This window comes from Myotis brandtii, unplaced genomic scaffold (genome assembly GCF_000412655.1).
Source record: "Myotis brandtii unplaced genomic scaffold, ASM41265v1 scaffold120, whole genome shotgun sequence".
NCBI lineage: Eukaryota > Metazoa > Chordata > Mammalia > Chiroptera > Vespertilionidae > Myotis > Myotis brandtii.
The window spans coordinates 3,043,577-3,066,708 of record NW_005354174.1 but is presented as its reverse complement, the minus strand read 5'-3'; the positions used below and the strand labels follow the sequence as shown (position 1 = coordinate 3,066,708).

General features: G+C 37.0%; 1 protein-coding gene across 1 annotated transcript in view; it reads left to right on the top strand.

Moving 5' to 3' along the window:
- Window positions 1-22,755, top strand: part of NSF (N-ethylmaleimide-sensitive factor) — a 126,075-nt gene extending 103,320 nt beyond the window's left edge. Inside the window, exons 17-19 of the mRNA XM_005858705.2 lie at window positions 1,549-1,628; window positions 21,761-21,895; window positions 22,591-22,755. Coding sequence (XP_005858767.1) covers window positions 1,549-1,628; window positions 21,761-21,895; window positions 22,591-22,740 — 365 coding nt within the window. The 3' untranslated portion in view covers window positions 22,741-22,755. The remainder of the gene's footprint in view (window positions 1-1,548; window positions 1,629-21,760; window positions 21,896-22,590) is intronic.
- The last annotated feature ends 377 nt before the right edge of the window (window positions 22,756-23,132 follow it).

The window sequence follows — 23,132 nt, the reverse complement described above, 5'->3', positions numbered from 1 at the left end:
TTCTTACATTTTCTTTCATTGCATAAATTAGATAACTCTGGAATAAACTTATTATAACAGTGGCTCAGGATTTGTAATAAACTGTTGAAATTGAACCCACCTGGTGACTTAATAAACCTCTGAAAATACTATCTAACACCTAATTAATCCCTTCTTCCTTAAGCTATCCTTAAGCTATGTAGAAATGATTTCAAGTTACCTATGCTGACTACATTTTTCGCATGATTTTCAGACTTGCTTTAGGTCCTCTGTTATTTATTTTTCTGTTTCCTAAGGCAATATTGTTTAAAAAGCAAAACAGGTATATCTGTGAGATCTTTTTGAATTGATAGTTTTATCTAGTGACCTGGGTTTTTGGTCTGCTATTTTTAATAGATTTTAGCCCAGTTTATAGGATTATTTCTTTAAAAGCTTTTAGGCACATACTCATAGATCTGTGTAAATTCCTTTATCTAAACACAATTGAAATGTGTGGTCATAGCAACACTACTATGTCAGGAATGTGTACCCTCTGAGTATATTTTCACTTGTATGAAGTTATTATCTGTACTTGTTTGTTCATTTATTCACCAAGCATTTGCTGAGTCCTTACTGTGCCATAATTATTAGGTCTTAGAAAAATAAGATGTTGTCTGTCGTTATAACATATATTGGCAAAAATTAATGCAAAGTAGAATGTGCCATTGTTCTGGATAATCAGAAAAGGGAAGGAACACTTTTGACTTCAGAGGGCTGATGCCTGGAGGTAGCTCTAAGCACAGGGCATGGGTGCATGTACAATAGGCAGAGAAAGCCAAGGAGCTGGCATTGGTGCAAAATCTTGGAGTGGTAGAAATTTAACAGGTAAAAAGTTCTTTTAGCAAGTTCTTTGTTCTTTACCATCTGAGGACCAATCTTAGTGGCTCTAACACAGTGGTTCTAAGCTTCTGGCCCTTTAAATACAGTTCCTCATGTTGTGACCCAACCATAAAATTATTTTCGTTGCTACTTCATAACTGTAATGTTGCTACTGTTATGAATCATAATGTAAATATCTGATATGCAGGATGGTCTTAGGCGACCCCTGTGAAAGGGTCGTTCGACCGCCAAAGTGGTCACGACCCACAGGTTGAGAACCGCTGCACACCTTTTCAGTTACATTGAAGTACCTTTCTTACATTATTATTACGTACCATTGCCCCCTCTACCCATTTTCTAGTATGGTGTTTTGTTGCCTGGGTACTTACCGTATTGCCATAGTTTGCAGTAATTTCTTGGAAATGCTTAGTAAATACATTTGAGGGTTTTTTCTCCCTTAAATAAACCTGTCTCTGAATATGTCTGTATGAACTCAAAATGTATATTTAGAAGCTTTTAAAAAAATGTACAGATAAAAGTTGTTATATAATATTTTATGCATTCAAATTATCCAGATATTTGTTTTTTAATATCATTAGTTGCATGACTGTTTCTAGAACTGTGTTTGCTCTTGATGTAGAAAAATATGAATGTTTGGTATATGTGCGTATGTGCATCAAATCCCTAAGCATAGTAATATTTCTCTTTCAGATTATGTCCCTATTGGCCCTCGATTTTCTAATCTGGTATTACAGGCTCTTCTTGTGTTACTGAAAAAGGCTCCTCCTCAGGTAAAAATAATATAAGGAACATCTTCAGAGTTTTTCCAGTGAATTGCATATAATGGTACACTCTCTCTAAATACGCAGGTTATAATAAATGCATAAAATTCTTTTGAGGGATTTTGAAAGGTCATCTGGTCTGGCCTTCTGTCTTAAGGTAAATGATTTTCTTAACAATCAGAGAAGTTTTTCATTCCTTTTCTGAAGGTTTCAAAATCCCATAATTTCAATTAGTATTCTGTTTTGTTTTTTAAGTTCCCCATCATACAACACATCTTTATTCCCTTTCGTTTCCTATGAGAGTTTATGATATTAATGTGGAAGGGTTTAAATACATGTTCTCATTTGTTTCCTTTATCATTTCATAGGTTTTCTGAGAATTTTTATTTGGGGAAATGTATTTCCTATAGGCAGATTTTTTTTTTTTTTTTTTCAGTTTTACAGATGCATTTGAGTTCTTTTTCTTGTGGCATGTGGCATATTTAAAGAGTGAGTTTATAGCCAGGATCTTGGTTCATGTGGTTACATTTTTACTGACGTGGCTATTGGAGACTGGTGATTTTGATAGCTTAACACATTTAAAACTAACCTATGAGGGCTGGTTAAATATGTTAATTATGTAGAGGCTGCCAGAGCATGTTTGGCTATGACACGAATTCTCTTGATTGATTCTGTGTGCTGCAACCTCGAAGAAATGCCAATCAAAGGCAGATACAAAGGGATTAAGTACTAATGTGAAAAATATCTTAATGTCTCTATGGGAATCTCATATTTGAAGTTAGAGACATAGACTATATGGAAAATATTTAATATTAAGCTGGTAAATCTAATTTAAATTGTGTGTGTGTGTGCGTGTGTGTGTGTGCGTGTGTTTTGTATGGGTGTGTTACTCCTAGAGGAAAGGACTTGTCTTGATTTTTTTAGTGTTTTTTTTTTAAGTTTATAGAATAGTGAAAATAAACATAACCTACAACAACCTTGAAATTTTATTACATATTTGCATTGTGAAAGGATTTTTTAATCGTATTTCCATAAACTATTATTCCCAGTAATTAGAGTTTGTACTTAGACTGAAGTTAGAGAAGTAAGAATATTTTTTCCTTCTCTGATTCTTCAGTAAATATATAAATAGATATATTCAAAGTTGCTAGAATGAAAAGAAATAACCTCAGTATATACCAAAAAATCCTTTTTTATGAAATCAGCATTTTAAAAATTATGAGATTGGGAGAATTTTTCCAGGCATTTAAGTTTATTTCTTGTAATACTTAATTTTTTTTTAATCTAAAATGAATGTATGGTAAAAATCATTTGGGAGGGAGAAGAAGAATTTTTCAATGGTATTTTTCAAACTGCCCATCCTTTGCGTTGTTAAATACTATACACCTAGCTGAGAATTAGCTAATCCAAAATAGATACTAATAGAAATAAACAGAACATATTAACAAATGACCTGCAACTTTTTTTTTAATCCTCACCCAAAGACATGCTTAGAGAGAGGAAGGGTGGGGGAGAGAGAGAGAGAGAGAGAGAGAGAGAAGAAAGAGAACCATTGACTGGTTACCTTCCATACATACTGCAACTGGGGATTGAACCCACAATCCAGGTATGTGCCCTGATCAGGAATCGAACTAGCATCCTTTCCATGCACAGGACAATGCTCAACCAACTGAGCCACTCTGGCTGGGCACCTGCAACTTTTTAATTAAACACTCAGGAATAACTGTTTCTATTTGGTAAAAATAATTGTAAGATTCTTGAAGAAAGAAACGTTATCTTATACTCTTCAAAAAAATTTTTTTAGTGTACCCTTATTTTGGTGGGATTAATTATTTTACTGTTGCTGTAGTTTATATTTAGCAAGGCATGATTTAAGTGAAAAGATTAAAAAATAAGTAAAGTTCAAATGTCCAATAAGTACATGAAAAGATATTCAGCATCATTAGCCATCAGGAAAATGCAAATAAGTCAGGTAAGAACAAGTGCATATAGAGAAATTTGAAACCTTGTACACTGCTGGTGGGAATATAAAATCATGTGGCCTTTGGAAACTGTCTAGCAGTTGTTCAGGAGGTTAAACATAGTTACCATATGACCCAGCAATTCTACTTCTAAGTATATACCCCAAAGAAATGAAAATATATGCCTACCCAAAAGCTTATACATGAATGTTCATAGCAGCATTATTCATAACAGTCAAAAAGTGGCAACAACCCAAATGTTCATCAAATAGAATAAAATGTGATATATACAGTGGACTATTATTCATCAATACAGAGAAATGAGTCCTGATACATGTCACAACATGGCTGAGCCTTGAAAACATTATGCTAAGTGAAAGAAACCAGTCACAAAAGACCACATATTGTATTATTCCATTTATATGAAATGTCCAAAATTGGCAAATCCATAGGGACAGAAAGTAGATTTGTGAGTGGTTTTCTAGGCCTGGGAGGGGTGGATAGGGAGAATGAGAAGTGACTGCTAATTGGTATAGGCTTTCTTTTTGTGTGATGAAAATGTTCTAAAATTGATTGTGGTAATGATTTCACATATCTGTGTGTATACCAAAAACCATTGAATTGTACACTTTAAATCAGTGAATTGTGTTTTATATAAAATATATCTCAATAAAATGGTTACCGAAAAAAGAAAGCGGTTTCAGAAACTACTTAAGTGATGAAAGGAGGGTTATATAAAGAGCTAGAAGTAAGGAGTGAGCACCCAGTGCACCTGGGCCAGCTTGGGAGAAATCCTAGAAACAGGAACTGGATCATTAGAAAGGGACGTGGAACGTATTTCTCTTAGGAATGAAAAGGGTATAGGAATACATAGAAATAAAAGATAGATCTGGTCGCTTTAGTGATTGGAAATGGCAGGGAATCTCATTTAAGGGAATACCAGCCTGTCATTAATCAGAATTTGGTGGCTCTAACCGGACTGCTAGATGACCTCCTGTATAAGTGAATCAGTGGCCAAAGAAATTAATGTTTGAAATATTTCTTGTTGGCGCATATTTAACAAAATGAAAATGTGCTTTCTCTGTATCACTTGCTTTTTAAAATTAGTTTGCATTCTCTCAGGAAAATAGGAGAAATTTTTCAAGGTGATCCAGTTTCAAGAGTATTTGTCATTCTAGAGTAGAAGCATTTAGGTTTTTTAGATATTTTTAATTAAATATTAAAGTACATAAATTTGAATGTTGTAGAAATGCATAGGCTGGTAGAAAGCTATTATTTTAACACTGTCAAGAAAACAGAAAGGTTTCGGGCATTTTTCTTTAAAAAAAGGAACTGTAAATGTATACAATAGAGTAATCATATCAGCCACAGAATCCTTAACTTTGCATTTGTTATAATTCCTGCTTTCACACAGAAAGATTGTGTGCATGTTTGCACATGCTCAAATAAAAGAATCCCTTCAGGGGCACTATGTTGTTATGTATCAAGATATTCTCTTTTCTACTTCTTCCCCTCCCCCATTCCCTTGCCTCCTTGTAAATTGGCTTATTAAAACTGGTTCACAAGCCTTCCTTTTTTCCCTTTGTGATTGCTTTGGTCTTGGATTTTCAGTGTAGGACTAAAAATTCAAGTCAGATTTCAGTTACTAGAATAATTTTCTTTGAATTTAAAATTTTTCTAAGTAAATGCATAGATTTTTAATGACCTGGTATTCAGTGGATTTGCTTTAAATTTAGCTGGAGAGTTAATTTCATGATTGATTTATAAGCCCTTTGAAAGTATAAAAAGTGGTATCCGTAGTTCATGAAGACTGAAAAACATCATTACATTTTGTTTAGCATCTTTTTAAAACCAATTAAAAGCTTTTCTAAAATGGATTGAACAGGAGAAAATAAAACATGTTCCCTAGGTTTTTATTTCAATCAAGTTTCCCTGTGTTCTGCAGGAGAAGAGATCGAGGGGGGATAGAAAAATTGAAAAGGGCTGTCCCAGCAGGGAGCCACGCCAGAGAAAAGGGCTGCTCTGAGAACTCAGCAGCAGCAGCTAAGAAAGCTCCCAGCCTGCTTCATCTACATGCAGAGTCACACAAGGCATGGGGGTGCTCACCCTCACCACAGAGGTTTCACATGTGCTTCCCTGCTGATTCCTGTGAAAAGCTAACAATTGGCTTGGAGGGTAAAGACCACTGCAGTTCACCCTCCCTGAGCTGGACGTACAATTTGTCCAGTGTTAGGAAATGTCCGGCTTAACAGTGAGAGGCTTGAAGACACCCCTCCTCCATGGAGAGTCCTAAAGCCAGCTCTTTTACTTGATGACATTGGGCTCTTTTCAAGTTTCACAGATTTATGGAAGTTGAGGGGAATGTGCTTTTCACAATCAGGAGGATGAAAGCTTTAGTCTTAATGTCAAGGAAGCTGCAGGAGTGAAGCAGGAAGGCCAGGTAAACCTTCCCGCAACCTGCAGCCTGAGCAACGTTATTATTTTCCTCACAGATTGCTTCTGGTGCCTTCTTTTTTGAGTGTGGGTGGGAGAGACAGAATAAAGTGCCTGAAAAGGAACTCCTCAGGCTGTAAAATGACATGATTTCCCAGTTTGCTCAACAAGTATGAGAGTAGGTAAGCCCATTGACTTGACTGCTTTAACACTAGGTTTACTTGACACTTTCAGGAATCAAATGGGAAGACCACCAGAACAGCCTTGTAATTTATGGAGAACCATTCCTTGTTCATTTCAGTGCTTCCCTACCTTTTTCAGATCACGGCATACAGAAAATGATAACATTTGATGTGCTTGAGTAAAGGTATGAGGCCACTCACTGGCCAGAGATGCAGCCACCCCAGCCTTCCCAAGTGCACATGAGACTTGATATCTTAGTCCATCTGTAACTCATAGGCAGCATACCAGTTAGATAACTCTTAGGAAAATGTAAACTTTTACAAAAAAACACTCTAAATTCATAGCACTATTACTGAAGAGCTCAGACCTAACAGAATTTTAGCTAAAGTATAAAGTTGTTTTTTAAAAAAATAACTTCCTCGCTGCTCTGGCACCTAGGAATATTACTTAATAAGAAAGAAGTAAAGTTTAGAGCTAGGACGGGCATAATGTGTGAACCAAAAGAAACTGTTAGTAAACCCCTAGTGGTAACTCGGGCAGACATACTTGTTTCTCCATGCTTTCATTTTAACATTACCGGTCTCTAGACAAGATTGCTTTTTATGTAACCCTTATGACATCTTCGTACCCTCTTACTTCAGAGATGTTATTAGGAAGTCTTGGTAATATGAAGCAACTCTTCAAGCTTAGGGTTGCTTTAGCAAAATAAGCAGATAATGGAAGAGACTCCAAATTGTGCAGGCCTAAACATGAGTATCTCCCCATCTATCTGTTCAAAATTAACTCTGGCTAATGACTACAATATGACTCAAGAAGATATATAACCACTTTAGGAAAGAGGTTTAGTCATTTTGCCAGACACATTAATCGCAATCACTGATGTAGTGGTGACTTTTGCATTGGACTTATTTATTGAAAAAAAAAAAATGTAGGATGCTTGACAATTTAGTGGCCTGATTTTTTCATTTACTAAGTCAATGACATGATATGGCTGCTATATTTTATATAATTCTTTATAAATATACCTTGCTTAGTGGTAGATTGTCTTACAAAGTTCTGTGTAAATCGAACTCATATATAATATACAGTCATGCACCGCATAACAACTTTTTGGTCTATGATGTACCACATATACCACAGTGGTCCCATAAGACTATAATGGAGCTGAAAAATTCCTATTGCCTAGTGACATTTTAGCCATCACATAGTAGCACAACACATTACTCATTTATTTGTCATGATGCTGGTAGAAACAAACCTACCATGCTGCTAGTTGTATAAAAGTGTAGCACATATAATTATAGTTGTGGGCTTTACCACCTAGGTTTGTGTCAGTATACTCTGTAATGTGCATGCAATGACAGAATTGCTTAATAATACTTTTCTCAGAACATATCCCCATCGTTAAGTGACACATGACTGTATATGTAGAATAATTTCAAATACATTAAAAAACAGTAAAAGAAATGTGGTGAATGCTTTTATAAAACATGGCAACAGATACTTGCCAAACAAAAACCATGCTTTTAAAATAGGGTTTGGTTGTTAGCGCACATCTATAATTGTTATTAATGAATACAAGAAAATTATAAGACATATATGTCATTTTCAGGTAACTCAAAATTAAATACCTAAATTTTAATCATCAGAGAAATGTTAACGGTTCTGAGACAGAACATGCTCTCAGAATGTCTTTATCTAGCGCCGTTGCCTTACATTTATTACTGTGACATGACATCAGTGTGAGGAAAGTGTCGATAATAGTACTCCATGGGGCCATGAGTCTAGTTATGAGTACCATCTCTGCAGAACTTACTCTTTGTATTGGAGTTGGAGTCAGAAAACCTGAGTTTGAGTCTTAGCTCAGTCATTTTCTGGCTATATAACCTTGACCTTTGTGTCCATTTCTTCATCGAAAAAGTGGATATAATTCTCCTGCCTCTCCTACCCCATTGTAGACAGATACTATAGGGTGAAATACTCTGTAAACCTGTGGACTACACAGACGTAAGGTATAAAGTTGCTGAAAAGTAGGAGTATGCCCTTGTCCATAGAGAATGCCATTTATAAACAACTGGCTTATAGTCTTATCCCAAGATCTTCAAAAAGGGAATGGATGTTTGCTCTGCTTGATTTGAATAGTCCCATTGCTTGGGCCCAGGGGTTGACATCTAAGATTCTATTTCTTCCTCTCTTGTTGCTGTTTCAAAGTTCTTCGCCCTAACCGGTTTGGCTCAGTGGATAGAGCGTCAGCCTGTGGACTCAAGGGTCCCAGGTTCGATTCAGGTCAAGGGCATGTACCTTGGTTGCGGGCACATCCCAATAAAATATTTTTTTTTAAATATATTTTTTTAAAAATATATTTTATTGATTTTTTACAGAGAGGTAGGGAGAGGGATAGAGAGTTAGAAACATCGATGAGAGAGAAACATCGATCAGCTGCCTCCTGCATGCCCCCTACTGGGGATGTGCCCGCAACCAAGGTACATGCCCTTGACCGGAATCGAACCCAGGACCCTTCAGTCTGCAGGCCGACGCTTTATCCACTGAGCCAAACTGGTCATGGCAATAAAATATATTTTTAAAAAAATAAAAGTTTTTAGAGGGTCTAGTATTTTGTTAAGGCTGTTGTATGAAACTAGAAATGTATTTTCCTGTTTTTGTTTTGGTGTGTTGTTGGTTTTTTAAGAAAAGAGGTGCCTTTAGATAGTCTACAGAACCTTTAGTTTGTAAGATAGGAAAACTAAAGGATGTAACAACTATATACAGCAAATTTTTCATGGAAAGTTAAGTTCACAGTTTCAGCTTTGAGTGCCCAGACATAACTTAACTCATATGCAATACTGGAAAAATAAATAGGGACACCCTGCTTCTCCATCTCTCATTGCTGAAATTTAGAAGACAAATATTCTGACCTGGGGATTGGGAATCCCAGTTATAAAAGGAAAAATGAAATAGAGACAAATTTCAGAGCTCATCAGGTAAGAAGTGCAGGGCCGGCCCACATTGTGAGATTTCTGAGGACACTACCCATTGCACTTGTCCTCAGCCTCCAGGGACTGGCCCACCTACTTGCTTTATCCCTGCAACCACCTGTTCCTTGTAACTTACCCCTTTCTTCTAACTCAAGGTGGAACAGAATAACATCTCACAGCTTCTTTCCTACCCTCCTGTCCTCAAGTACACAGATCTTTGGAGATTCCCTAGGGGTTTATGCTACATGGCATGACAGCTATTGGCTAAGAAGAACCAATAAGAGGAACCTTACAAACGGTCCAGAACAATCCATCAGTATTCCTGATAGTTATTGAATGAAGATGGAATCAGGCCTTGATCTCTTTAAGTCACTACTTGGTCTAGAACCACTTCATCTACGTTCCCCTCACATTGGGAAATGGAAACCCTCTGTTTTCCTCTCTCTCCCTCCCTCTCTCCTTCTCTCCCTCCCTCTCGCCCTCTCCCTCCCTCTCTCTCTCTCTTCCCCTCTCTCTTTCCTTCCTCCCTTCCTTCCTCTCTCTTTCCCAACCTATTTGGGCTATGTAGATTATATTTGTTGGTGGATATTCTGAAGATGGTGGTTCTTAACTACACGTAGAACTGGCATTGGCAGTATAAATGGCACAGCAGTTAGAAAGCAAAGACTTGAATTCGAATCCAGTTTCTTAATTTCTGAGCCTCACTTTTCTCATTTGTAAAGTAGGAACAATAGTGATATTTAAGTTGGGAGAATTAAATAAGATAAATGTTTATTATAGTTCTTTGTAAACTGCAAAGCACAACTCAGTTATTAGTTTATTATTCACTTCAAAGAAAACTCTGTCTTTCCTCACACACACAAAAATATCCAAAACCAACAAAGTGGCCAACCCCATCAAAGGAGCTAATCTCCATGGCCTACTGCTAAAGAAGCAAGTCCTAAAAATGTCAGCAAGAAAGAGCATAGTAGCTTTCTTTTTTCCTCTAGCTGCCAGCCATCTTGCTCCTACAGACCCTGCCTTAGCCAGCTCTGGAGCAAGTGGCAGAATGGGCAAGTTTCTGGAAGAAGAGGGGTAATGATAGGAAGGGAGGATAGGGAGAAATACCAAGTGACAGCAGTCAGATGAAAAGCTCTGGCCACCCAGCTAGTGACCTGTTATCTATGTCAGCAACTGCCTGCACAGCTATCAGATCACCTTGCACTTCATCCTCAGTTATTCCTATAGTGTGATTTCAGTTATAAAGAAAAAAAGATTTCAGTTATAAAAAGAAAAGCAAGTATTCCATAATTGTCTATTTTGATTGCCTTTATATTAATGGCCTCCAAACTTTCTGACCACGTACCCTATTAGTAAAAAAGATTTGAATTCATCTTCTCAATAGTTTAATACATCTACTAGTATTATTTTATAAGATGATGTTTATTTTAAAACATACACAAAAAAGGAAATTTTTTTCAAGAATGAAAATAAAAGGCAGTTCTAGTATTTCTCCATATTAAAGACAACTGCTATGACTTAGACAGTAGAATTGTAGGTGATTTTTTTCTACTTTATTTCCTGTATTTTATAAATTTTCTACAATAAGAATTTATTACTTTGTAATCAGGAAAAATAAAAACAATATATTATTATTTTCATTTTTAACTTAGCATAACTGTCAAAATTCTTTCATTCCAACCCTTCCAACTAATTTGCTGTGTAACTAACAGAGTTAAGTAACTCTACCTTTGTCTCTAAACTTGTTTGTTATATAATATTTTTTAACCTTATTTCTTTTTTTAGGCTGTTTTAATTTAAGGTCTGGCCTGTAAGACACCCTGTGGTCCTGAGAGTAAAGTATGAAAGTGCCTAATGGCTCTCACAGTTGTCCTTGGAAACGCACCTGGCATTCAGCTCAGTGCTGTGCTTCTAGTCTGAACTCATGACAGTTGAATGCCGTGTGACTAAGATAGATGGTAATAGTTATATTAAGTTTCATGGAAGGGAGATAGGAAATTTCTTTTCCATCCAAAAATATTTCTTTTGATAGGCAAGTCTGAAATATTACTTTAAGGAATATATGCTTTTACTAGGATATGCATTTGTTCCACACTACAGAAATATGAAGATGAATAAGACATTTACCTGCCCTCAAAGTGCTCATAATCCAGGACCACATGTTCAGTTGTGCAGTTTGTGCACAAAGTCAAGTGGCAGGATGGGGTAAACATGCAGCCCACACCCTGCTCACCAAGCTGTCCACTCTGGTGTGGGGCTGAATCTGCCCGGAATAGGGTTGCCAGACTTAGTAGATATGAATATAGGATGCCCAGTTAAATTCAAGTTTCAGAAAGACATCAAATAATTTAGCACAACCCATTCAGTGTTTGGGACATATACTCTTATAAAATATAAGTATAAAGGCAAGCATGGTCCATTATACCTGAGAAAATCTACAAACATTTCACAAATAGTAGTTCTTGATCTTGGTCTTGAACGATGAGTAAGAGGGAGATTTCTCAGGGCCACTGTGCCATGCTAAGGAATTCCTGCTCTGCAGCAGTGGGGAGGGATGGCAAAGGGTGTGCTGTGCCAGAATCAGCAGACTTGTTATTTATATGCTGACTGATTCTTGGGAACTGAAGGATATGTGTCATGTACAGTTACTTATCTTAGACTTCATATGGCATACTCAGTTTCACTGGAGGCAAGAATAGGAATTCATAAGAAATCAAAGGCTTCATTTTCTCCAAGTGACTGAATCTTAACCTCTTTAAATATCAAGTGTTATACTTTAGCCTTATTTTATTTTATTTCTTATTGAATTTATTGGGGTGGCATTGGTTAATAAAATTATACATTTCAGGTGTACGGTTCTATACCACATCTGTATGGTGTATTGTGTATTCACCACCACTTTAGCCTTTTATAAAAGGAAAAAAATTGCTACATATATCTTTCTAAAGCAAAGTATTATAAACGCTATGTTAATGAATAAGGATCATCATTGCATACCATAATCACATGGGTCAGTAATATGAGTAACAGCAAGAACTATTAGAATGTATAAGATTCCACAGTAGGCATTAAGTAGGCCCAATGTGCCCTGTTTTTGCCTTGTTTTTGAATTTTTGTACCTGTTCTTGTTTTTAATTATTTTGCTATCAGCTGTTACTTGCAGAATCCAATTGAGTTGTATCAGTTCCTGCCTCTGACAGTTCCCCCTCTTCTAATTTGCTGCTTCTGGTCATCTGTGAACTAGATAGGCAACCACTAGGACTCACGAGTTGTTTGTAAAGTAAGAGTAAGTAGGCTACGGTGAAAGCTGGGGGAGCTTTCCTGTAAGCAGGGCCATGTTATGCCTTCTGTAGGTACCTTCCTTCAGTTAAAAAATATATATATATATATTTTTAACTGTTGGTATTTAAAACATTTTCTTCAACCTGAAAGTTCTTTTTCTTCTGATTTTAAAAGAAAGAATACTTTTGTGGGTCTCTCATAGTTTTATGGGCCCTTGCACTGTGCCCACTGTGCCTAATGATAAGTTGGTGCCACCTGTGAATAAAGTCACTTGTGTTTTGTCTTCCATCCTAGAAGTTAGAGGACTTGTGCTGTTTTCTTGTTTCTTGACTGTCTGTGTTCAGGATAGCTGATATTGTCCAGCAAATTGGTCTCCAGATAAGTGAGATATTATTACTGGGCATGTTGAATCCATGTTCTGAAAGGTGGGGCCTAAAGGAGTAAACTGGATTGTGTGGGGTTATATGAGGGCAGGTTTTGAAATATTTTGAACATGAGAGATAATTACAAACTGTAAGAAAACTCTGGAAAGCATTTTAATAAAGAGGAATTTTATGGATAAAAATCACAGAGGTAGCCCTGTCCCATGTGGTTTAGTTGGTTAGGCATTGTCCTCTGCAGCTTCAATTCCCAGTCAGGCACATGACTGGGTAGGGGTGTACACGAGGCAGCCAATTGAAGTTTCATTTGCACATTGATGTTTCTTTCTCTCCCTCACACAAAAAAAACCCCACAAAACAATAAAAATATTTATTTTAATCACAGAGATAGAAATTAAATAAAAGAAAAAGAAAATTTACCTGATAGAGCAGAGGGGTCATTTTAGGGTATATGCAGCTAAATGCTGAGAGAAGTAGGAAAAATCTACTGTGGGTGCAAAGGTCAAGGAGTTTGGATTAATCAGTGGTCATCTTAGTTAAGTTTCTAATGAGAGAACGCATCTATTCCTTTGGTACAAGAATACTAAGAGTATAACTTTATTTTCTTTAACCTTTCTCCTAAGAGCTCAGAGGTCAGAATGTCTAGGTAATATATCTAACCTAACTAACTCATAATTAAGGATCAGCTATTGCTGAAATGAGTTTAAAATTACACAAATAAGAACAGTGGACAGCAAAGCGTAGTGGATTATCAATGAGGCCTGAGCTCAGTTTCAGCTCCCTCCTGGATATAAAAGCTTCAGACAGATTCCTTCACCTCTTACCCCAGGTTTCTCGGCTACAAAATAACCAGAAGAGGGAGAAGGCAAGGATTAGATAATCTTTAAGAGTTACTCCAAGGGTAAAATCTGATGACTCAGTGTCTTTTTCACAAACTGGTACTAAAATATTCTTTAATATTACAAAGTGGGCTGTTCGCCTACAGTAATTATTTGGGGTGAAATTTCTCAGTTCATATCCAATCTGCATCATGAATTCCCCTCCTTATTGTCCTCAGCCCTACTTGCAATAGTTACAAAGACAGTAGACTAAGAATTTGCTTCAGGGTAAAATCTAATGGAGAGTTTAACTATAGTTGTCTGCCTAGTTGTAGCATGATTTATTTGAAACATCCTTCCTTTGGTATTCAACATAAACATTTAACTACCTCCCCCCCCCCCCAAAAAAAAAATAGAAGAAGTTGCAGACATTTGAGCATGAGAAATCAGAAATGCATGCAGGATATGCAAAGAGGCCCCATTCCTCTCCTTTCACTGTCCAGAGATTCCTGGTTGTTTTTATTGGTAGTCAATTTTTCCCATTGGCTTGGGAGAACCAAGAATTGCAATAGATGTTTACTAATACTGGTTATCTCACTAGCTTAAATTAATGGCTTCTAATGAATTTTATCTTTTCTCTGTTAGAGAAGTCTGTATTATCTAATCAATAGCTTGATCATTGATTGATCAATTAAGTAGCTAAAAGAAAGAGCTATGGCGGCCTTTGCATCTACTTATATTGTAAATGAATCATACATGCCATTCATTTTAGATTATTTTCTTTATTTTTTTAAAATATATTTTTATTGATTTCAGAGAGGAAAGGAGAGGGAGAGAGAGAGAGAGAAACATCACTGATGAGAGAGAACCATTGATCAGCTGCCTCCCGCACGTTTCCAACCAGGGATCGAGCCCACAACCCGGGCATGTGCCCTTGACTGGAATCTAACCTGGGACCCTTCAGTCCCCAGGCCAATGCTCTATCCACTGAGCCAAACCAGCCAGGGCAGATTATTTTCTTTAAAACTTATTATCATAGCATTCAACACTTGCAGCTCAGAATATATTTTCCTATTGAACACTTGGTATAATGTGCATTTTTACAGAACCAGGAGAGAGAACATAACAAAGAATGATCTTCTAGAAAGCTACACTGAGATCACCATTCATTCATTCAACACAAATTTATTAACTTCTGTCTACAAGACTAGCCCTGAATACATTAATAAAACCAAATAGAAGTCCCATCCTTATGAAGGAAGACCAGTAATAAATACAATAAATAAGTAAAGGTAGTAAATGAGTAAGTATTTAGTATGTTAAAAGGTGATTCATGCTGTGGGGGAACATCAGGAAAAAGGAAGGAGAGGAAGTGGGGATTGCAGTTTTAAATGGGGTATAGGGGGTGGTTTTGTGTAGGGCCTTATGGGAAAGGTGACATTCAAGCAACGCCTTGACTTTGAGGGAGAGAACCATGTGGATATATAAGGGAAGAGCATTCTAGGCAGAGGGAGCATAGGAGTCTTCTGTGCTAGGCTTGCTGGGCTAAGAACTACCAGGAGAACATAGGTGAATAAAACATGGCTCCTCCCCCTAGGGAGGACAGGCTAGAAACAAGATTCAGATTTGCAAATAAATGCAGCAATAAAGGCATACAAGCACTATGTTAGGTATAATTTTTTTTAAATATCTCTATTGAATAAGACAAACTAAGTAAAATAAAAGAAATTATTTCCATTTCAAGAATGAAGCTAGGACAGGGGTGGGCAAACTTTTTGACTCGAGGGCCACAATGGGTTCTTAAACTGGACCGGAGGGCCGGGACAAAAGCATGGATGGAGTGTTTGTGTGAACTAATATAAATTCAAAGTAAACATCATTACATAAAAGGGTACGGTCTTTTTTTTTTTTTTTTAGTTCTGTTCATTTCAAACGGGCCGGATCCGGCCCCGCGGGCCGTAGTTTGCCCACGGCTGAGCTAGGATAAGTGATGGACTAAAGCACCTCTTACCAGGAAAGTGTTTTCACACCCTCTGCCCTGAACTGATTGTTCCCTCAGAAGCCCCTGCCTCTTACTGAGGCCCCTCATTCTCACAGCTGCCCTGACTCTTCTGAGGGGGTGTTTGATCTTTCGCTTCAGGCCTCGTCTGGGCCTCACCGTAACCCTAGTTAAGCTGAAGATTGGTGCTCTCATCTTCCCCTAACATAGTGAATCTTGGCCCTGTGGGAGAATGTGCTCTTGGTATCTTTTGCTGCTGGTGCCCTGTGTTGTTGGAAAAAGGAATTCTCAGGTGCCCCCTGCTCGCCCACCCGACCTACTGCTGTAGATTCCTGACGTCCTAGGCAGGGGATGATTTTTCAGGTTCCCCTCAAAACCATTCAAGTTCTCACTTCCTTTCATTCTTGCTCTACTCTGACAGGTAGGTATGATTTTTAATCCCATTTTTATGGTTGGGGAGGAGACAAGTCCTGAGAAGTGAAATAATCTAGCCAGGATCACACAGCTATGAACAATGGAGACTGTACTTGCCTCTCCTCCCTTGCTTTCTGCCAGCCCTGGGCTTGCATTAAAAAGGATGCCACCATATACCTGAGGTATGCAGACCTCCCTCCTGGCATGCTTGCTTTTAGAACTGGCATGCGATTAGTGCAGCAGCTTTCTCACTGGCCACGAGGATCATCTGTCTCTTCATCACAGTTCTTCCTCCCTGAGAACCTTCTTTAGTTTCCTGTTGCTTTTTATACCAAATCTCCTTCCTTAGTGTGGCATTCTGAGTTTTCCTTTTATTGGCTGCCCACTCCCCATCTCTCCAAGGAGACTTTGTTACCAGCCCTTCGCACTCTGGCTCAGCTGCCCCCACCACCCACATAGGATTTAGTAGCATTAGAGACTCAACCTTCTCCTCAGGCGCCTCCTTTGTCATGTCTCCACAGTGCTACAGGAATCTTCCTGGATGACCCCAATGAAACTGTCCCCATATGCTGTGCTCCCTCTGCCATTATTAGTTTGTATTTACTGATGTGTTACTTGGTAGTGGTCCCTGAATATTTATTTGCTCTTTCCGGCTAAATTATAATCACTTTGAAGGCACAAACCAAATCACATAATTCCCTAAGTACCTGAACAGAAAAAATTCTTGTTAATGGTCTAATCAACTCATTTAGTGTATCTTTTGGTTACTGGGTTTATAAATTCTTAATATCCTGAAATGTTTCATTTGTGTTTACAAAAACCTCAACTTCTAACAATCAGAAAATAAAATTTAAGGCCCCCAGGACACAGCAGTTTAGAGTTGCACTTTTAAACTTCTTAATCCATTTCAGAGTCTCCAATTGTTCACAGTTAATTCTTCTTACCAAGGATGTATTACACTTGCTCAGCATTGAATGCTATGGAAAGAATGGCCTTTCTTTACTGCATAACTGACTTTACTTTTGTTCACAGGTTAAAATCAGCCCTTCCATTTCACTGCAGTATTATATTGGTGGCATTTTTATTTAAGAAGAAAAAAAGCTTTCTTCCATATGAACTTTTGTTACAAATCAGTTTATTGGGGCCAATCAATGGGCAAGACCTATGAAAGGGTGTGGATTATCTGGTTAGGCCTTTGTGTGGCAAAAGGCTTAGATACTGCTTAGTACTTGGCTCATTCTTCATCATGTAAAGAAGTGTTTTTTGAAGGATCAACACCTGACTGAGCCCTGCCTTTTTCATGGTAATGTTTTCACCTGAGTTGCTTCTTATGGCACTAAGAATTAGTTAACTAATACTTACTTAACCTTGGAACAATGTTTATCATAATCCGATTGGCAGATAGTCATTTTATTTAGGCCTTTTCTTTATTGCAACAGGACCAACAAATCTCAGTAAAGAGTATGCTGGGAACATTTTTTTTTTCTTTCCATCAAGGAGCATGTTTTGGCGCTGTGGGCTTGAGACTAGTAGCCACATACTAACACGTTAGATTTACCCTCTTGGGTTGAGCTCTACTTTTATTTTTAAAGCTGGCCTTCCTGTTTTATGCTGCTGTCAGCTTTTTCTCCAAAACATTCTCCAATGTGATTTATTATATTAATACATTCAGAGCTGCTTTTTCATGGTAAAGCTTCCTCGTGAGCATTACTCCACTAATTAATATACAAAATGACCCGGCACAGTTTAATTATTTCGTAATGTGGTGTTGTGTGTTTTTTGTGTGGTGTTTTTTTTGTTTTGTTTTGTTTTTTTTGGTGTTTTCATAAAGATGATGCTTTACAAGTCAAGGCCTGAACTTGCCTGGGTCGTGACCTCTGTTCAGTGTTTGCAGTCTTGTTAAACAAGAAGAAAAGCAAAACATAAATTAGCATCTCTATTATAAGTTGCTCTACATTTCCCAGTCTTTCAACACTGAGTTTCTGTGAGACTCAGTGGTTACTGTGAGCCTAAGAAAAAGGCTCACTGGGAAAATGGCAGCTCCAGGGTTCTGGAATGAGTAAGAAGCTTCTCCCTCAGTGCCATCTTCTAGGGCCAGCGTTGTTGTCTGTGCGAGGAGCAAGGTGAGGGAGTTTGAATTACAGGCTATGGAACATAAAAAACTAAGGAAAAAAGAGAAGAACCACTTAATCTTTAAATGTAGTAAGGATATTCCAGCCTGTGTGGCCTTTGACATCTCTTAGCCTTCAGAAATATGTTTCTAAGTTTACCACTAGAATTTAGTGTTGAAAAATACCTGCAATGTAGTGTAAATGCACCACTTTTCTGTTACAGTAGATATTTATAAGTCTTTATGCATTTGTAATTACCCCAGCACCTCAGTTTTTGTTTATGTTATTTTGCCTTTGGACTTACATATTTCAGCTCCTTCTGGTTTGAGATGACCTTCCCCTTCATCGTCCTAACCAACCTACTCATTCCTTACGACTCAGCTCAGGAATTACCTCCTCTGAAAAAAGGAGATGTTCCTCTGGTTCATGCTTCTTCCCTCCACCATGACAGACTGTGACATCTCTACCTTTCCATGTTGTATTGTAATGATCCCTTGTATCCATCCATAGATACAAGGTCTGTTCCATATTCATCTAGGAGCTTGGTAAAGCTCTGTTGATAAATGTGTTTGATTTGTAGCTACTTGATTTCTTCACTAATAATAATGATTATCTTTCCATCTGTGTACATCACAGGTATAAGTCTATCCCATAGTCCTTGCACAGTCATCTGATATGCTAATCACTAATTCTACCATAAGGGTTCCATTTTGTTTCTTTGACATGCCTTTGTTTATAGTGACGCGTTATCTATTCTTAGAACAGTAGAGGGACAAAAACAATGAATAAGACTGAGACAGGCTAGCATGTCTTATTGACAGTAGCATGCCTTATTGAAATTGTTTTTGCATCTGTTCTTCACCTTCTTAAAATCTTTTCCTATATTTATTTTAATTTACACATAATTATTTATTTGCATATTTGTTTTAAAACGCTGAATTTCTAAGATCTGTAAATAGGTTTAATAATTGTGTTAAAGGTTTGTCTGTGGAATGAGTGTATATAAATACAGTGACATAAGTTAAAAATGTATTCCATTTTCCAAGTAAGTTTTTTTTTTTAATGTGTTGTTCATGAAGAAAGGCAGCATACAGTTTTGGATTCTGGATCTGGTTTTCATTCCTGGCTTCATCTTTTTTTAGTTTTTGACCTTGAACAAATTATTTCTGTGAGACTCAATAGTTTCATCAGTAAAATAGAGATAATGCTAATACTTAATTCTCAGGGTTATAATGAGCATTAAGTGAGAGTGTGCTCTAAAGAGGTGCCATACTGCAAATAGGAGTAAATGAAGGTCTCCATTTTGAACAGCGAGATACTCAGACACCTTTCCCCATCTGCTTCCAGTATGCTGGAAAGTAGGTTTCAGAGCCCTCAGGAAGGAGATTGGAAGAGTCTTCTCTGGGAAAAAATTTATACATCCTGACCTTTTAGGGACCCCTAATCATCAGCCAAGTCTTATCTGATGATCCTCACCCTGTAGTGAAGCCCTCATACTCGGAGCTCCCAGATATTAATTTAACTCTTAATTGTGCTTAGTCATCAAATAATGACCACACTCTTGCGAAAGCCTCCAATGAACAAATAGGAAAAAACAAACTCAGAGGAAACAGAGACAAAGAAGAAAACATTTTAAAAATCTGTAGAATTCACAGAAATCTAAAATTAAGTATTGTATCCATGAAATATAACAGGATGCAATAAAAAAAAAGATTCAAGAAATAAGAAAGAGCTCTTAGAAATAAAAAATATATATATAGACAGAGATTAATGTTAAGGTTGGAAGATAAAGTTGACGCTAACCTAAAAAGTATTAGAGAAAGAAATAAAAACCAAGAGCAAAAAATAGAAAAGAAAAAGATTAGTATTAGTAGACCAGTATCCAACTAATAGAAATTTTGGGGTGGGGTTAGGCAGAGCACAAACGAAAGAAAATGAACAGAAGAAAACCTCAAAGAAATTTCCTAGGACTGAATGATTATTTCCAGTTTAGAAAGGACCCATCTAATCCCAGTAAAATGAGTAAAGAAAGACTTGATCTCAAGGTACATAATTTTGAAATTACATAACATAGGGATAAAAAAACCTTTAAAATTATATTTTTAAGATATAATTTTAAAATACAAGTTAGAAACAAAGAGTCAGAAAATCAGAATGGCATCAGTCGTCCAGCCAACAGTACTGAAAATTAAATGATAATAGAGTGCCTTCAAAATTCTGAGGGGAAAATTATTTCCAACCTTGTTCTCTATACCTAGCCAAACTGTCAATTATGAATAGTGTGCACAATATTAAGGGTAGAATAAAGGCATTTCCAGACATTCAAAGAAATGTTTAAGTTTTTACTCTCATATACCAAAGCTTCTTAGGAAGCTTTTGGAGTATATGCACCACAGGGAAGAGAGAATAAATGAAGGAAAGGGAAGGCTAGGAAACGGGTTATAACAGAGGGGAGTGGAATGTTCTAGAACTGCAGCTGCAGAGCAGGCCTAGAGAGCAGTCATTTCAGACTGAGCTCTGAGAACAGGAGACTTCAGGAGGGAGATGTCTTTAAAAAAACAACTTTAGAATTTCCTAACATGTTTGAATATATTGAAAAGAATATTCATGGTTGTGTTTGTTTGGAGAGGAACTTGTGATAAGTACCTGGTAAACTAAGCAAAGGAGGAAAATGACAATTATTAACTCCACTAAAAACAAAATGTCGTCCAAGAAAGGAAATTAATATGGCTTAGCTGTAAGTCGCATTTATATAATCATAATAAATATAGATTTAATCAAAGACTGTGAAATAACTGTATTAGAAGGATGAGAAAGGATATAGGAGGGGGATGCAAAATTAATATTAAATAACCATCTTCCATAATAGTAAGTCAGTAAAGAATATTTAAAGCTAAAAACAAAATTCTTAAAATAGTAGTATAACCTTGTTATTTAAAGATAAGAAAGTAAGTACCAGAAAAAAAGCTAAGAAAGTGGCTGCCTCTGTAGACAGGCAATAGGAATAGTGGCATAAGCCTGGTACAGTTTTTAAACATATTTTTGGGGTTGGAAATAAAAATGAAATTTAAAAATATTAAATGACACAATTATGTACAGTACTTAGCACCATGCCTTTCACAATTAAGCTACATAACATGTAAAATATTTGTACCCTACTCCTTCTAAAAATCATAATAAAGCTTTGCTAAGTGGATGATACAGACTTTTCATTCATTCATTCATTCATTTTTTTTCCATTTCCCACTATACATATACCATGTTGGCTATGAAAAATGAATTACAAACATGGACTGAAGTGTCTTGGCTTGTATGTCCTCCTGATTTACTAAGCCACTATTTTATTGATGTGAATGAGGAGAAAGAGTTGTTGCCTCTTTCTGAATCCTGTCCTGAAGAAAGTGTTGCTCTTTCTGAATCATGGCGTTGATTATTCTTTTTTAATTTCAAGAGAAAAATTCTGATTTTTTTATTGCCTAATCATTTGCATTTCTGCGATTAAAGAAATGGGTATTGTCCAGGCTTACTCTAGTTTTTGAATCAGCTTATGCTGTGCATTTTAACATATTTTCTCTCTGTGGTCAGGGCCGCAAGCTTCTTATTATTGGGACCACTAGCCACAAAGATGTCCTTCAGGAGATGGAAATGCTTAGCGCTTTCAGCACCACCATCCACGTGCCCAACATTGCCACAGGAGAGCAGCTCTTGGAAGCTTTGGAGGTGAAAATGAGTCAATGGATTGCTCACCGTTTATAAGAAAGGAGTTGGGGCTGGAAATAATGCTAAGGGGTGCCAGACTTTGCACCTGGCGTTTAGTTTCTATGTTAGTCTAGAATATGGGATCTGGGCTATCCCTTCAGTTGTTTTCATGATTTAGGGGAACGAGAGATGAATATAAATTAGAGTGAATTTCCCTCTTCTCAGTGTGGGCAGCACACGAACTGCCAGGAATGAGGCACTCCGTGTTCAACATGAGTGATGCACCTAGATTACAAGGACCAGAAACGTGGGGTGAGGGCAGGGACGGTAATCAATATAGAAAATGCAGTTATTCGTAGTAGCTTTCAGCCCATTTACTTGTATTTATTTAATAAATTGGAATAATGATTAAAATCTTAGGAACTTCATGAAAGTTACAGAAGTAAAAGGAACTGTTTTATAATCAAGTTCATAATATGAAAATGTTTTCTTCAGTCTTTTTGAGAATGACAAAGTTTTTAATTTAAAAAATAAATCCTTCATTAAACTTTTTATTAATATCAATGTGTACAAGTGACTTGATGAGATCTGTTAGAAAATATTATCTATGACTTGTTCGAGTGTGAAGGCTCCTTAAAATCCTCAAGACCCATAAAATTGGGGCATACCCCAACAAAATAGAAATTATTTATATAATACTTTTATTGTTTTCATAGCTTTTGGGCAACTTCAAGGATAAAGAACGTACCACAATTGCACAGCAAGTAAAAGATAAGAAGGTCTGGATAGGAATCAAGAAGCTGCTAATGTTGATCGAGATGTCCCTACAGGTAAGTCGCGTCCTTCCCCATACAATTCAGACATAGAAACTTCATATGCCTTTCTGTTTGCTAAAGTTTTAATTTGTTATAATTTCCTTATATTACTTCTGAACTCAAGTTGATATTAGTAGCCTGAGATCAAACAATAATTTATTGGTACTTTTCTTTACCACTTCTTAAAATTCAAAAATAGAAGAAAAGGTTATAAAGTTATTTTAAGTTGTTTTTTCAATATTTTTATTGATTTCAGAGAGGGAGAGGGAGAGAGAGAAACATCAATGATGAGAAGGAATCATTGATCGGCTGCCTTCTTCTGCACACCCCCTACAGGGGATCGAGCCTGCAACCCGGGCATGTGCCCTTGACTGAAATCGAACCCGGGGCCCTTCAGTCTACAGGCCGATGCCCTATCCACTGAGCCAAACCAGCTAGGGCTA